Below are 18,228 nucleotides of genomic sequence, written 5' to 3'. Positions count from 1 at the left end.
AATGATTGCCTAAGGTGCAAACACAGCACATTATAGTGAGTGAATTTCTCTGAAATTGTGTTCACTTTTCTGCTAGGATATAGGCTGGGATGGACGCTTGAAGAAGACTTACAGGTCTGAGTGGCTGAAATCAAAAAAGCAAGGAAAAGAAATGTCAGAGAGAAAATAACACATCAATTCTATCTATCTATCTCCTGCAATTTTTATCAAGGTGATAAACAAGCCAGACAAAACAGATTAAGTAACATTGAACAGGTAAACGACCTGACTACACTAGGTTGCCAGAATGGTGATCTCTCTCTTGAAGATGCACAGCTGTAGAACAAAATCAAAGAATCATTGCCAAATAGGTAGGTAGAAGTCTGTCTGCATGCTATTTTGCTCACCAATACCTGACAGGACCTCACTGCAGAATAATAGGCATTAAATTTAGAAGGGACGTGTAATCTAGTCTGACTTTCTAAAGAACAAGAAAAGTAGATGCTAACTTGATTTCTGGGTATTATTTCCCAATATTTAAAAGCAAACATAATCAAGTCCCAAACCTTCTAGCTGAAAAACAGCATATTCATGTAGCAACATTAAATCTTGATGAAAGACACCATTAATTTACACATTTTAATCAAATTCTTACCCTCAGGCCAAAATGAACAAGTGTTTCTGAAGGAGTAAAACAAATAATACTCTGTCTTGCCTCTTCCGCCAAAACAATGTTTTAATTATATGAATTATGTGTGGTGATGTTTTTCCCTGACGTGATTACATTGCAAATTGTAAAAATCTTATTTCAATTACTGCTTTCAATTAATTTCAATTAATTTAATGCTGTTTATGTTAAGAATAATCAGTAAAAGAAACAAAAATCCTAGGAGTTGTAAGTGTGTGCAGGAAAGTTTAATATATATCAAAGGTGGGGTTTTTTGGTCTGTTTTGTTTTTCTATTAAATGGGCTGGCTTCCTTTATGAAGCATTATACAATAAGCAAAGTAGCACTGCTGTTCTGAGCTTGACTGCACAATCTTGATGTCCTGGCCGAGAATGAATTTGACTGCACAATTTCTGATGCCTAACTCCAAAATGAATTTGACATAATGGAAGTAAGAAGAGCCTCCAGCTTATACAGATGTCTCTTCTGCCTGCTGTGGCAAAAAGCAGTAAGAAAACTTACAAACAAAGAGAAGTGCCGCAATGGAAGGTTATTGTTTAAAACTACAGGCAAAACTAAACTGAGATGGAGAAAAAGATGCAACTATAGTTCACCGTAATTATAGTAATTGCTTTTGCATTCATTGACTCAAACTAAAGCATGATCTACTTTATTAAACACTGAATCATAATCTAAATGAAAGGTAAAATTTATATTTTGGATAGATCAAACTCTCCTAAAATTGGAAGAGTTATATTCCCTTTAAAGTATTTGAATAGCCCATATTAGCACAAATTGGTTCAATTCTGAACAGTGCCATTTAAAAACTTAGTACAGTCTGGTTGTCTTCTGTTAGAGCGCTCGAGCATGATTCATATATAGGTCATTCAAATACAAGCTAGCAGAATAATCTGTTTTATTTAGCTATTTATTTATTTAAGCCACCTTATTTTGTATTTGTACAGTGATTAAATGAACACTTGGAATGTCTTGTTGAATTGGAAAGGAAAAACACATCCCTTCTCTGAGGAAACATAGAGGATTTCTTTTCATTTCTTCTTTGAACTGTCACTGATATAGCACAGTGCTTTTATACAGTAAATTAAATGGTGAAGAAATGTCATCTTTTTACCACAGAACAAACAATACAACAGATTTTCAAGTTGTGGCTGAATTCTTTTACTTGTTGAACTCATAAAATAAGAGCTTTTGGTGCCTGAAAAATCAAACAGAAATCTGAATAAAGACAGCTCTTTACAGCCAGAATTGCCACTGTTTGCATTAAGAGAAGATACAAAGAACCCTATTTATCTGCCTTAATTTTGCATGTCAACTTAAGTATTCTCAAGCACATTAACAAGAGATGAGAGGAAAGCTGAGCCATGTTTTTCAGCAGTCCTTCCTGGTTATTAGAAACAGAATATATAGCATCAGCCCTGAGGTGATGGAAGTACGGTGTTTCAGCAAGACAGGGAACATTGGAAAAACACACATTAGGGATGACCTGCCTTGAACATACCTGGGGAAAACTTTCCTCACAAGCGGGTGGTGTAATCATTCTACACATTGGCCCACACAACTCTGACAACTTGATACAGTCCAGCGCTACGTACAAGAATTCCAAGAAACTCCTGCATGTCGCCAAAGCGCAGCCCTTGAGCAGCGATCTTTTGCGGCTTGGACAGGCCATCTTTCTGCAAAGCCAAGCCCGCACCCCCCGGTCGGGGCTGCAGCCCTGCGGGGCAGCGCGGGGGGAGCGGCGGGGCGGGAGCGCTCAGCACCGCGGACAGCTCCGGGTCCGGCGCGGCGGCGGCGGGGGCCGCTGGGGGGAGCTCTTCCCTTCCGAGCGAAGAAAAAGTTCAGAAATAGAAAGAAAGGAACCATGCTCAGAGGGAAAGGAGTCTTCACTCTCCAGCTTAGCTTCTTTTCTACAACTGCCTGAAAGGAGGTTGTAGCCAGGTGGGGGTCGGTCTCTTCTCCCTAGTAACGAGCGATAGAACGAGAGGAAACGGCCTCAAGCTGCGCCAGGGGAGGTTTAGGTTGGATATTGGGAAAAACTTCTTCACTGAAAGGGTGGTCAGGCATTGGAACAGGCTGCCCAGGGAAGTGGTTGAGTCTCCGTTCCTGGAGGTATTTAAAGAACGGATAGATACAGTGCTTGAAGACATGGGATAGATGGACTTGGCAGCGATAAGTTGATGGTTGGACTCGATGATCTTAAGGGTCTTTTCCAACCTTGACGATTCTATGATTCTGTGATTCTTTTAAATTTTCAGGCTCAGTTTATTGCTTTCCTCTCACTTTTCTCACTTCTAGTCTTTTCTGTGCCTACACTGTCTTCTGATCGGGTAAAACTGCTTAGTTTGGCACATATAGGCTCAATGGTTATCTCATCCTGAACTCCACTGAAAACATAATATCGTGTCATGTCTGCTGTTCTCCATGCCCAGAATACAGCTAAACTACCATTGATCAGTTGTGCTCATAATGCTGCAGGGTTCTTGTTTCCCATTTGAATTTCAAAGGGTGGTATAAGTAGAAATAATTATTGAAATTCTTCTGCTTCTGAAATGAAGTAAAGGTTTCCATTTTAACAAGTGCCTAATAACTCAAAGATGATAAGAACTTAATTCCATCTGAAGCCAATAAGCAATAGGTATTCAGGAACTGAAATAAAAAGATAAAACAATTTCAGAGGCTGCTTAGAGACCATTGGTGACTTGTCTGATCCCAAGCACTGAGTTTTGGCAAATTCCAAAACTGAAATCCTTGCCTTGATCTCTACTTGACAGGCTTTTCCATATTTCCACATTCCATTGTAATGTGGCTTTTGAGATGTGACATGGCCATTGGCTTGTATCATGGCAAATCTATACTGAGTTCAATCCAGTGACCATGAGGCAATGTATCAATGGCTGAACGGTAGCTAACTGCAGTCTTCAGCTCTAGATGAAGTAAGTGTTCAGTGCTCACAATTTTATGTTAAAACTGCCTGAATCACAACATTCATAGTTTATTTGTGGCTTTACAGATTCGGGTTATGTCACACAGACAGTTTGAATAGATGATGCTCCATAGTCTCAAATAAAGCATGTTTTTTAAAACCAATGGAAAGGAAATAGCCCTTGTATTCTGTAAGTGGTTTTGCTTTTGTTATTGTCCTGGTGGCTTGCTTGTTCGCATAAAGGGCGTATCTATCTTGTTTTTTTTCAAAAAGATCTTCAAAATCTCCTCCAACAAATTATTGCAGATTTCCCTCAAATACCCTATTTAATGGATGGCCGATTTCTATTATTTTGTAGCTCGTGTCATATGATAATTTTTTTAATCACTCAGGAACCCAAAACTTACTGGGCAGTAGAGCAGAATGATGCCTGCTGTCTAGTCTGTTTAAGTACAAGGCACAAGTCCAGCCTGGGGCAAATCTCTGAATGAATAAAGCTCAGGGATGTAGCCATTTTGTCCAGCAGTAGCAGTTTGGCTTTCAAATTTGTGGTTTTAGTTTTCCTTCATTGTGAGACTGACACTAAGGCTACACTGAGGGATGTAAAGCTCACTCCAAATCTTCAATGTATCAGATGTGACATAATTTTGACAGTCTAAAACCAAAATTTGCTAAGTCAGAATGTTTGAACCGAATTTAAACTCCTCCTTAAACTATTAGGAGCTGAAGAGCAAGCAATTTGGCATCAGATCATTTCTACTCATTGAGGCAATTGTAAAATGAATGTTTTAGAGGCAACTGATGATTTCATCATGGAAAAAATACACAGCCTCTAGTCTAGGCCAATTTACTAGCTTTACATGACACATAACTGACAGGTCTGATAGCTAACACTGCTTGGCAAAAAGATACATACCTTATTCATGAGAATTGTTAGTATAATTTATTGGGTTCTGATCATGTGCTTGGAAATGTCAGAGTTAATTTAGGAAACAGTTACTGCATCAAGGCAATTGCAATATAGGTTATAGATTGCAGAAAGATGGGGGCAGGAGAGAGAGAGAAATCCAGCTGGAAGACAGATTCCTAGATTAATAAAAGACAAAAGGGAGCTCTGAAGTCACCAACGTATCATAGAACCATAGAATCATAGAATCATTTAGGTTGGAAAAGACCTTTAAGATCATCAAGTCCAACCATTAACCTAGCACGTATGTAGCATCCCAGCATATGCAGGTGGCAAATTTTTCCCTAGAAGCTCCATTAACCTTGTATTTTATGAAGTTACCTATTTTATTTTGAAGTCCCAAAATGAAAAGTCTACAAGCTTCTGTGGCAATATAACCCAGTTATCCTGACTACAAAACAAGTGCATCATGTTTTGAGGCTGAATATGCCTAAGTTCAACTTCCAGCCATCAGATCATGTATATTTATCAACAACACTGAAAAACAGTTTACTACTAGCTCTCTTCTCCAAGGGTAAGTATTTCCAGATGGTAGTGTTTACAAGCGACACAGTTCATACTTCATTAAAGTGAATCTTTATGGTCAAGAAGATGCTAGGGCTTGCCTGACATAGGTTCTAAACTCCAAGGCTTCATGGAAAAAAAACCCAACAAACCAACTCTTTTTTTTTTTTTTTTTAATAAGCCATTTCTTTAAATATATAAAAGAGAGGGTTTTCAAAAGTGTAGTTTTGCATTTGTACCCAGCTTCTGCTCATTGGGTGCCGAGTTGCCTTCTGTGCCTGTAAAACTTGTACAGGGAAGTTGTATGGGTGATTCAGTTTTGTCATGTGAAATGTATTTGATTCATCATGATGACAGCAAGCACTGGACATATGTCTGCTTGTATTGTAAATGGTGAAAGTCAGCTTCTACAGAAAGAAGTGCACCCAGATGATCCCATATAAACATAAACAGGTTGAGGACTTTTAGAGACCTACTGCCATTCCTATCTCATCCTCAAATCCCAGAACTTCCCAATGTTATTGGCAACGTCTGAGCTTGCATTAACCCACTGTTTGCCTCAGATCTTCCCATTAGATCCTGCCATGACAGCATCTTTGCTTTTCCCTGTTTTTCTCTAGGTTTTTGGGGGCTTGCGATCTGTCACTGTATGAAGATGCTGATAGGCAGCTTACAGGGGCAGCAAGTTTGTGGTAAAATGACATCTATTGCTTCTTCTCCAACCCTGTGGCTGTTGTCCTTTCAGAAATGAAATTACGCTTGAAAATTTATCGTTGAAAAATTCATAGGGGCTATTACTCCTCCTTCTGTTGTATTCTAAATATCTGCAAATAGATTAATTATTTCTTCCAGAAGTTGAAAATTGAAAACTGGGCAAGCTTCTCTATATCCCCAAATATTGCTTGAGTTCTTGAAGACAATTCTGAATTGTCTGCTTTGAATAGTTCCTTAAGTATTTGAGGATGAATTTCAGCTGGTTTCTAAGCATCTTATTTGTCTAAGTTCTAACTTGGTTTTTGCCTTTGTCTGGTTTACAGACTTATCTCTTTGTCTCTTCATAACTGCCCTAACTGGATGATCATAGATCCTTTTTTAAAGAAGACAAAAGCAAAAAATGCACTAAACTTTTGAACTCTCTCAGTCTCACTTTTGAGTAGTCTTTCTTCCAACTGTTTAGGAAACTAATTTATTGCTTGGTTTTCTATTCTCATAAAATATATTCTTGCTAACTTTTCTAATCCTTGCCAGTTAGAGTCCATTTTACACCTTCCTCTTCTGACTTTGTCCCAAGATTTTACCTAACATTTATAAATTTTTAGGACTTAGAACTTCTCTTTAGAACCACAGTAACTTGACCCAGCTTAGACTTTTTGAATGTTGATTACTTGAGTTTCATATCATCAAAAGGCTCTCAAGTACCAAGGTTAATTTCTTACTACACTCGTTATCATTCCACTCAATATTTTTTTCTTAAATAAACAGCTACCACTTCTGAATTAACTGTTACTTTAAAACTTGCTCCCTATGGGATTTTCCACATCAGTTCTGAATGCACAGCAGACTTGTTTTGAAGTTCATGTTACTTATGCTTCTGAATTTCCTCATTCCCTTCCAGCACAAAATCATAAATTTGCCACTACACTATATGGGCACTCAAGGGCAAGTTTTGTTTCATTTTCCCATTTTCAGGCCATTCTTCCTTACTGGTCAGAATAAAATCTGAAATTACATGACTTATACTTGCTTTTTACATATTCCCCACCAAAAAGTTTCATGAATGTTTGGTCAGTTTGGATGGGATCTATTTCAATAAAGGGAAGTCATGCCAAATTCTCTATAATCAGTGAAAAGAAATATACAGTTTTACAGCACAATGGTCATCTGACCTGTGTAAAATGTCTACTTTAGGGCAAGGTAAATTTTATTCCAGAAGTGGCTACGTCTTTCTGTTAGCTACAGAGGGAGCCTAAAGGGTTATATGCCCTGCGCTTCCCAATATTAACAAAGCCTGAATTTAGATTAATCCACTATTTGCTCCTAAGGAGCTTAACCTACCTGCCCTTCGAGCTGGTGTTATCCTATTAACATATGACGGCACCTGTGCTCTCAGCTCCCTTTCTCTCCAGAGATTTTCTTTTTACAGATCTATCACAAATATCACCTGCCATGCGGTATTTATTATTTGGATAAGTTTGGCAACACATTCTCCCTTGATTTTCAAACAAGTTTTACTTCTTTAAAACAGTCCAATCATGTGAATCGAGCTACCTATTTAAGTCACTGCACAGATTATATATTAACATACCCAATATATAACATACAATTCTCTATACATGACTACAAAGCAAGTTTACATAGTTGTATTTTCCCTATTGCCTAATTAGGATTAGTGTTAAAAACATAAAGGGAGTCTTTATGGACAAGTGCAGCCAAAGGCCACAGAATTTGATAGACTCTGCTATGTCAGAGGACAGAGTCATATATCATCCACACCACCACAGGGAAGTAAGCATCCTAAGGATACGGTCAGTGCCTCTGCAAATAAGTCTTGTAAGGCAAAGGGAATATCTGCTACAATCCTGACGCTATTACACAAGAGTGACAAACTGATGCTCCATGGAGAAAAGGCTCCATGCCCTATAGAGATGATTCAAACATTTTCCAAGCCAGTTGCCATTTGGGGGGGAAAAAAAAAAAAAATCTGAGAAGCAAAACCAAATGGTATTTGCCATTTTTCTTAGTTTTGTAACTAGGTAACAAAATGCACTCTCTGCCCTAAGTAGTTTTACTGCTTTTACCATGAGCAAAAAGCCATTTTGAATTAGAAAGCTGAAAGTTTCTCTGCACCAAAGGGAAGTCGATCTGAAGGTCAATTCTAACTGTAGCAAATATAAAGCATAAATATTTGCTATAGATAAGCACAGAGTCCTTACACACTATCCTGCTCTATATACGCACATTTGGAGTAGAAATTGGAGAACATTGTATTTTTTCCAATGCATACTTTATTTTTGCTACAGATGTGAGTGAGAAGGTGGGTAGGAGTCATGTGGGAGGAACTAAGCAGAAAGAAGTGTTTAAACTGTTCATAAGGAAAAGCAAACATCTCACAAAAATGACAGCAGGACAATGCACCGATGCAAGACAAAATCTGATCAGTATAAGAGATCACTTTTCCTCTACAAGGGAGAACCTTGTGTAAAAGACCAGAGACAGCACTGAAATACCATGCTGAAATACCAGCGTTGCAAACTAACCATATATAATGTCATGAACCAGGGACAGAAAACCCCACAGAATATCTCTGGTAGCCCTTTCCCAATGCATAGTTGTTTGATTCTCAGAAAGTAGCAGGGGAAGAAAGGTACTGCCTTTCCCCATATATGAATACATCCTGGTACCATGCTAGATCAAGAGGAAAATCATACAGAATTTGGTTAACTTCATTCATCTGATTCAGGTTAGACAGTAGGGAAAATGGAAGCACTACAAGAGTACTACCTGCATCTTCACAGTGCAGCCTGTTCTTTTTCGACTATTTTTCCTGTTGCTGTTGAGCAATTACCCTTCAGGAAACCCGTTTTATTTCCTTAAGGTAACTGCAGGATGCATTGCTTGGGAACAGCAATCTTGCTCCAGAGCAAGCAGTCTCCTTTTTCTCTTGATTCCACTTTCAGGCTACCAGCCACCCTTCATCCTGCTGTTGCAAACCACAAAGTACTAAAGCATTTCTACAGGAAAACGAAATAAAACTGATACTGCTTTTATGGTCCACAATTTTATTTTACTTTTCTTTGTGATGAAGCAAGCATGATGTTAGGTGAAAAAACAAACATCTGTTATAAGGGCAAACACACATGAAATGTGAGATTCAGTTTAAGACACCTAAATATAGACACGTACACATGTAGTAAGTGTTCAAGCTTAAAGTCAATGGATACGCAATCAATACAGGCAATAAAGCCTACAGAGCGATTCAACTCGCTCTACACAACTCATACTTGGACAGCTGAATCATTCTCTAGCCTTCATTGACTTTAATGGCAACCAGACACACAGCAAGCATGTAGATGTCTAAATTTAAGTATCTTAATCTGAGGTTTAGTCTTTTCCAAAGACACAAAATTCAGTAATTTCAAAATTTAAGATTCAAATGCTAAGATTCAAATTCAAATGTTAAGATTCAAATACGTGCTGTTACCTCCTTACGGCTATTAATTCACCTTAATTCTCTCTTTTATATACATTTTTAACTTGATGCAGTCTTATGGAAAATTATAAAACAGTTTGAAAAACAATGTCATCATAGGAATTCAAGGAGCACTAATTATTGGTGTGTAAATTGTAAATCTGAATTTTGCTGCTGAACTTGCATGTGTAAACTAACTGTCTGTGCTTTAGGTACTGCACCTATAGGTAAAGTTGCCCACTTGGTAGTGAAAGTGCTTTGAAGCATACAGGTTAAGACACCTAAAATAAGTAGGTATGTTTTATCATAATTTTGATTTGAGATTGTAAAGCAAAAAATGATGTGGCAATTTTTGTTTGAATAGGACCATATTCTTCCTCTTGCCTCCCCAAGAATTTCCTCTAAAAATTTCAAGGTATTCACTTTGTACCTCTTCCTGAAATTATAAGATTTGCACTGCTTTCTCTCAGCAAGGATGACTGTGTGGCCATTTTATGCATATAGCTCTTGGAAATCATTTGTTCTCATGCAGATGATTTTCACCAAACAACGCTGGGTTCCCATTGCTATTTTAATAGGCAATATATCCTTTAGTATTGGAAGTGGAATTTTAAACTTCAAGGATGGTATCAAGGAACATTATATTTTGTTTGTACTAGAGCCTGCATTTTTCTAACAGATGGAGAACTTGGGGTTAGATCAGAGTTCAAGCAGCCTCTAAGTCTAGACTTGGCCCAGACTTCTCACATGATTTTAAACAAATCAATGAACATAATGGCAACTAATTTCCACTGCTCTAAAATTGAGATAATACTCCCATGGATATTCTGAGCCATTTCGTTTGGGTTATACACATCTGAGATGAAAGTTAACCTGTGTGTACACGGTGCCTAGCAAATCAAGTCTTGATGTCAATTAATTTCAAAATGCCACTTGATAATATTTACATTATACTTAATAAGAGGACAATACTACAGGGAGGGATATATTGTCTTACAGTGCTGAACACATTACTACATTTTAAAGACATTCAGAAGTGAGGAGGAAAATGTTTAGTTTGGTGGTAATTCACAAGAGCATAATGAATTATAGCAAGAAGAAACTGGCACTAAAAAAATCCTGCCTTTTAGGGGGAAAAACTAGCTTATCATGAATGTAACACTATAATTCATTTTTTGCTATTTGAAAGGTTTTACCATTTGAAACAGAACATTTTCCATTATTCTCCAATTTGCCTTCAAGGTTCAGATATGATTCATTTTGTCTCTCTGCACAGAAGCATCGGGAATATCAGCCTGCTTTCTGAGATAAGTTTTAAACATTTCCAGCCAATGAACTGAAAACAGAAAAATGTGACTATAACGGTTTTTCCTAAGGTTTTAGCCAGTTTCCAAAGGCAGATCTCTATCTTTACTGATCCTATGATGCCATCTGGTGGCATTTAGGAAAAATAAACTCCGATTTCACTCGTCCATGAGACCAAGACTGCGGCATAATCTTTCATAGAGCCCCTTGAGGCCTTTAGGCTTGGACCCCTCCAGATCACATAACAGTGAGCAGGGAGAAAGAGAGGCAGAGAGGTTATGGGATTTGTCCAAGCCTTGTGGGCTGACTCTGGGTCTATTTATATGTCCAGTGTGTCACCCAAAGCCGATGCATCTTCCTAGCTTTGTTGGGTCTAAGTCATGGATTTGCAGTCTCGTACGGTATTTTTATAGGTACCTTCCCAAAGGTGAGTATACAGATCTCTCAACCAGTCAACACTTTGCCATATTTGCAGCACAGGCATGAATTAGGAAATTACTGTAATCCTCCTCTTCCATGTGGAAGGTTGAGGCTTAAAAAAAATAAAGCACCTTGCCTAAGGTCACATAGAAGGACAACAGCAAAATCAGAGAATTAAATCCAGATCTCCAAAGTTAAATCACTTACTGTGCTTCCTGTCTGAAAGAAATTTAACCAAGCCTGAGTTAATTAGAAATACTAGCTTTGAGGGTACTGTTTGTTCTTGGTAAATCAGATTTGTCATGTTCTGAGAAACAAATGGGAAAACTATTTCAGTAGGGAAGTAAGTGTTTCTGAGGGATGAGACAAGAAAGAACAAACAGGGAGAAACAGACCTACTTTGTGCAGCCCTTATAAAATTAAGGTGTCTGCGACCCTTCACCAGACAATGGTCTAAGATTAATCAGCTCTAAAAGTAGCCTGTGCATGAAATTTATTTCATTTGAATACGGAAAAATGGATTCATAATAGTTATTTGTGACTAAATAAGTCAGCAGTGCCTGCCTTGGTGATTGCCTGGGGATATGCATGCAGTTTAATTTAGTAATAATTTGCATCCCGCTCTGCTCAATGAACAAATAAACTACTCTTGCATGATAAGTAAATGCTGTAGCAACACTGGTAACTTTAATTAGAACTTATGGAAAACATTGCTATGAAACAGACAAAAATCAGTGTTAAGAATTCAACTGTGGCAGTATCCTACAGTGCTAAATACACCCTTGCTTAAAAATAAAGGAAAATGGACTTTTAAATTTGTATCTGAGCTGCTGGATTTCTGAATACTATGTACTGTGAAAGGCTTTGATCTCATAGTGTTCTTTCAGTCAGCCTTATTTTCCTGCATCTAGCCAAAGAAAAGTAAATTGCATAATTGTCTTGAAGAAATTTCCATTTCTATTCTTTAGGTTTCTTGCCTGTGTTCTCATTTGCCTTCCTTAGCTCTTCAGGTTGATAACCTTATAAGAGTCTATTTTGGTTTTCTTGCAGTTTCCTATGAACTTTCTACTTAGGGATCTCTGTAAGGCACTTTTAAACATTTTTTACTTGCCCATTCTCAATTTTCTTACAGCATTTTCAAGGAACAGGTCTAGATAAAATATACTATGACGGTCCTCACAACTTCAGGTTACAGCATCCCTCTGGTGTTAACTCGTCAGATTTTCCATATATTGCAAAGCAGCTCCAGCCACCTTTTCACACCAAAACTTTGACGGGTTGAAGGTAAATTCAATTTTCATAGAATAGGCCAGTGGCCAAGAAACTCCTTAGCAATGTAGGAAAACCAGTTCCAGATTCCTCATGAAGGGACTTAAACATTGACCAGGAAAGTGCCACGTAACCACGCCACAAATCATCCAGGCTAAAGCCATCTTCCACCCCAATGCTAACCAAAGTGCAGGCAAGGATGCAAGATTCACAGGGACACAAAGCACGACAGTGGGAGTGAGAGTGACACTGCAGCCTACTGGGTCCATCACTCATCTGGGATGAGTAATTCCTGTGTTTCAGTTCTTTGCCTTAAGGCTAGTTATGTACTTCGCATGAAACAGCCACAACTGTATCAATTTGGGATAGTTTCTTCTTTCTGTAAGGCGGCATAATGTGAAAGGATATTTAACTACAGTTTCAAGGCTTTAATTGTCATTCAAAATCTTTTATGTTCAGATTGTTTCAGTCAGATGTTCAATTACTTGACAGAGCCCATAAATGCGTGCTATCAATATACACATGCAAGAAAAATTAGAAAGATGTTTTTGAGACTAAGTATGCAAAATATAACCTCAGGCTACAAAGCCTTTTATCCTCTAAAATTTCAAAATGAATTTCAGAGTGATCATCAAATTCATTAGAGGCACAGAGATAATTAACATAAGCTAATTAATCTCCTCCTTGTATTGAGCCATTTGCTAAGCAGTTTAGTGCACACTAGATGGCACCCCCAGTCTAGATGATTTCATCCTACTGCTTTTTCTCCACAAAGAAAATCTGAAACTAAGAAATATCTTTGGACTCACTAGTGCATTTTGGGCAAAATGGAACTGGATGATGGGCTAAACTGGGAGATGCTGAGGTCTGCACTGTGTTTAGGTCTTCTCTGCAGTGTTGCCATACTGCAGGCAGCATTAAGTAGAGAAAAGTCTCTAAGCTAAGTGCAAGTAACACCATTAACAAATGCAATAAAAAACGAGAGCAACTAAACAAAATATTAAATGTTAAAGTGCTTCCAGCTTGGATTTCGCAACATGAAAACCAGAAAGACTTTGTGTGTCCCTTGCAGTATAGACAAAGAACAAGATTAAGTAGTTGGCCAGCAAAGCCCAACACAAATACTTACAGACAAAATTTGATCTCCTCTCTGCAGTTCTCCGCTGAGATCGGCAGGCCCGCCTGCTAGGATGAAAGACACGAAAATGCCTTCCCCATCTTCTCCTCCCACAATGTTAAAACCAAGTCCTGTGGAGCCCTTGTGCAGGATGATTTTTCGAGGCTCTCTGTATAGAAACAAAATGATAATGTTTATCCATTCAAAACTCTTAGTGTGTACGCATTTTTCAAGGCATCTTAAGCATACTATATTTTGCTTAAGACACAATGGCCTGTTATTGCCCAAAGAAACCATTTAACAAACAAATGAGATGAATCTGTTAATTGGAGAACAGACAGGGTAGGAATTAACCAGCATTATTTTTTTTTTTGTCCTCAGGGTTGAATCCAAACATCTCTATTAATTTCAGCCCACTGGAGTCATCTTCACTAAGTTAAGTGATGGATTTATTAAAAGAAAAACTGAAACACTGAAGATGTTTATAATCTAATTTATAGCAATACTATATATACAGGTAGAATCAATCTTTACCTGGTACCTTTTTATTTTAAGTTCTAGTCCTACTTTTTAAACAAATGAACAAAGAAAAAATGTAAAACTCTAGGCAAAGCAATGGCATGTATGTTTGATCCTGAAAGATTTGGAGCAAGTAACATTTGTATGATCAAGCTAATAGAGCAGAATCTCATTAAAAACTCCGGTTTGACATCATCAGGTGCTTGCAATTGTAAAGTCACACAGCAACTTTGTCACTGAACCAGAGAGGATAACTGCTTTTGTCTTACTGGTTTAAAAACTTGTTCATTATGATGGAAATCAATAAATAGTAACAGCTACATCTTATACAGCACTTTCCATCTGTAAATTGAAAATATGCCCCAAAGGATGTAAACATAATAATATGCATTGTACTGATGGGAAGACTTATGTCCAGAAAGAGGTGACTTTCCTAAGTAATCAAGGTAACATCCTTGAGAAAGTGTCCCAGGTATTCCGGTTCCCAAGCTCTGCTCTACATACCAGGCCTCAGATCTGTCTCTTCCTTGGATACACAAGCACACACAACTGTATATACATACACACACATCATATTTATTGGTACTTACCCCATTTCAAATCCCTCTAACAATTTACTTTTCAGAAAAGGTGTAAATGCTGTTATATTAGTATGTGTAAATCTTAAGCCCAGCCCTGCAAATACTCACAAACACATACATTTACGTGTCTGTGACTCCTCACAGAGAACTAGGATGTTCTTCTAATTCTCAATTTTTACAAATAAAAGTTACCAGCAGAGTGACAATTGTAAACACACACACACACAACATCTACAGAAACATGCTCCACAATGCTTCCTGTAAAAAAGATTCAATATTTCCTGTGTACTATGTAACAGTTCTACTTCATATGAATGGCTTTTTCATTTCCATTTCATTTTTAAAGGAAAAAAACAAAGCAAAGCAAAGCAAAGAAAGGAAAGAAAAAGCAAGGAAAAGAAAAGCGAAAAGAAAGGCAAAGGCAAAGGCAAAGGCAAAGGGAAAGGGAAAGGGAAAGGGAAAGGGAAAGGAAAAGGAAAAGGAAAAGGAAAAGGAAAAGGAAAAGGAAAAGGAAAAGGAAAAGGAGAGAGAGAAGTGATGCATCGAGGGATGTCTTATTTGATGCAAGTTAAGTCTTTTGGCTGTATACATCATGGGGACTTAACCTTTAGATGATAATTCCAAAATCAGTAGGTGTTTGTTCATCTTTGCCCAGTGGTAATGTTCAAAGAGTATCCCCAGACTGATCATGATCTTTAAATAACATCTCAATGTTCTGAAACTGAAGCTTAATATTTTTGAAAGAAAAAACTAAGCAAATTTTTTATAATATATTTAAAGGTGATTGTAACCTTTAGGAAAGTATTAGTCATACTCCATATGGTCCTCCATCTTATAACTTTCTCTTAACATTGTATAGTCAGAAAACAACCTTTTAAAAATACAGCTGTGAGAAAGAGACATATTGTCTTGAGTTTGTGTATTCTTGAAGTGTTTTTAACTAATCAGAAAATAAAGGTTTGGGTTTTTTTGGGTTTTTTTCATTGCTGTTGATTTGGATCAATTTGATTTTTGATCAATTTGTTGAGTGGATTATTGCTGTTGATTTGTCTTGTAGCAACACTTTTAGCATCTTCTTAAATATGTGCAGATTAGACATAATGTAATCCAGATCTAAGAAGTCCAAACAGATTTTTAATTAGGAAGGGTGGCCTGGGGGTTGGAGGAAACTAAGGCAGCTGGAAGCGTGGATTCCTTCCCCCACTTAGCCCATGCACTACTGAGTGATCTTGGCAAGTCATTTGTTCCTCCAGCTTCAATTTCCTCATCCACAAATCGATACGGTGACACTTGTCATCGTTGAGTCCTATGCATCAAAAATACTTTGCAATATTTGAGCTACTGCCATTATTATTTACCTGGGTATTGAGGAAAAAGAGGCAGTAAAGTCAAACAAATTCATTTGTATGCTCTGCTGGTGAGAAATCAGAAGAGCTCTTGCTCAAAATGAAACTGAATATTTCCATGTATGACAGGCAGCTTGGATCATAAAGTTGAAAGCCAGTGCTATGGGCAAAACTAGGTCAATACAACTGGGTATCCACTGAATGCTAAGCTGTGCAGCTCAACAAAAAGTTGGCCCAGTTATTAATCCCTGTCTCTGATCAAGTCAGCAGATTTATGCCTAAAACGCTGTCAGTGCTGTTTTGTAATTTTGGCATTTTGACAGCAAAATTCACATTCTGGTCTTGGATGATTATGTTCAGAGGAAGCTCAAACAATAACGGGGAAATATCAGAAGCTGTGATTAGAACACGATGGGTTTTGGCTCCTGCTCTTTAGCCTAATCAGGTCATTTTGGTCATGACTTAAATTTGGCTGTATAGAGACTGACCAAGCGTAACATGTCTTCATACTTCTTTCATATCTGAGTATTTTGCAGAATCTGAAAGGTGGATTCAAGAACACACAAGTGGTGTTGTCATCATCATGGAAATAACCTTTCGCCACGACTATACTGCAAAACCTACAGGAAGCAGAAGGTATATCCCAATTCACCACAGTATAATAAGTGACTAAGATTTTTAAAATATATCATGGTTCACGCTTGCATAATGTACTTAGTATGAAAATGAGAAAAAAAAATCTGTTATGATGATAATAAAGCTTTGTAGCATGCTATGAAATTGAAGTAGGAAAAAAGTTTCTCAAGCAAACAAACTACAATACCAGCCCCTGACAAGGTCCTCTCCTAAGAGTAATGCAGAAATGAGTTATCTGTCAATGCTTTAGCCACACTCAAAGAAAAGGCTAGTTCTGATAAAGCTAAAGATGATGATGTTATATATTTATTCACCTGGTATAAAAAATTATAGTAATCTCTTTTAATATGATCTTTAAGGAAATCTAAGAACAGGTGCTCCAATTTTTCTTGAATATCTGGGAAGCAACATTAGGAAAAACTCCTTTGCCTCTATTAAAATTCTTTATGAATGTAATTGTCATACACATGAAGGGACTTTAGACAGAATGCAGATAAGTACTGTAAAGGAGGTAATGGAATTAAAAAAGATGACACAGTGATGGGAGAGTAAGAAGTGAAAGAAAAGTAACTCAAATGTGAACAATGTTTTCTTGCAGTAAATGCATTCAGTAAAAATGTGTAGTTCTCTACAGAAAACAGCAACTGAGACAAAGGTAATTTTAGGGTAACTTATTTTAAAAGCTCACTGCTTGCTTTGGAGACAATAGGTGGCACTCTGTAGCTACCTAGGAAAAAAGAACAGTGTAACAACCAGTGTTTCTGAAATGCATGTTTCTGCCTCCAGCTTTAACTACTTATCCCATTTACAATTTCTTCTGTGATAAATGCGGCTGAAGGTAAGTTCCTAGGTGCTAACAAAGCGTACTAGCACTTTAATTCTGTGTCTGCATGTTTTATGCCCTCCTGCAGCTTTGTACCAAATACAAACAGAGAAGAGCAGCAGGGGAAATCAAGCAGAAATTAGAAAGGAGTGTGAGATGAAAACATTCCTGGACTGACAGAAGGCAGCAGAAGGGGGAAAAAAAAAAAGGATTAAAAAAAAAAAAAGAGCAAAGAAAAGAGAGAGCAGGATAAAGGGAGACAGTGCATCTGTAAAGGAGAATAGGGAAGAAATTAAAAAGGTAGAGAAAGAAGAAAGGAAGATTCACTATAATAGAGCCTGGAGCAAAGGAGCAGATAAAGTGCTGCAATCCACACAAATTTACAGGCTCAGAAATCAATGGGAGAATCAATTTGGATGGACTTGGTTACTTGCTTCAGGGAATGCATCAAATCAGATTCTGTAAAGCACATTATAAAATGCAGGCCTGACGTAAATGTATTATTAAATTAATATCTGAAACCAATAAATAGTAACAAATCAGAGTGGGTAAAGCTTCAACACTTAAGAAAATTTCTCCTGTCATAAAAATGTGATTAACAAAAATAAATCAAAAAAGTGAGGCATTTTTCCTCCTGAACTTTTTTTTTTGGTTCATGTTTGTTTTATTTGTTCATTATCTTGAAAATAGCTAAGTGTTTTGTATTTGCTACATTTGTACTGAATATTTGTTCTGATAAGTTTACTCTTTTACAACAAGAAAATGATAAGACAAAAACCATTGATTATCCCTATCATCCTTCTGTAGATTGTGAATCCATAGTAATTATAGATTTAATTTAAGAGATCAAAAACTGGACTGATAAATGAAGGGGAAGAGCTTTCTGAAAACAAGTAACAAGTAATTTTTATAGTAACTAACTGAAAGAAAATCCATTTTTAATTTGCTTATTTTGTGCTGCT

At 37.3% G+C, this 18,228-nt stretch overlaps 1 protein-coding gene across 6 annotated transcripts in view; it reads right to left on the bottom strand.

The window, feature by feature from the left end:
* Positions 1–18,228, bottom strand: part of DLG2 (discs large MAGUK scaffold protein 2) — a gene marked incomplete at both ends in the record, with an annotated part of 1,048,402 nt that overhangs the window by 218,134 nt on the left and 812,040 nt on the right. For all 6 annotated transcript variants that reach the window (XM_082337994.1, XM_082337996.1, XM_082337997.1 and 3 more), the window contains one exon: positions 13,374–13,530. In XM_082337994.1, coding sequence (XP_082194120.1) covers positions 13,374–13,530 — 157 coding nt within the window. The remainder of the gene's footprint in view (positions 1–13,373; positions 13,531–18,228) is intronic.

Source organism: Platalea leucorodia (assembly GCF_965183815.1).
Source record: "Platalea leucorodia genome assembly, chromosome: 2".
NCBI lineage: Eukaryota > Metazoa > Chordata > Aves > Pelecaniformes > Threskiornithidae > Platalea > Platalea leucorodia.
Note: the sequence above shows the minus strand (reverse complement) of the source record. Positions and strands in the feature narration are given on the sequence as shown.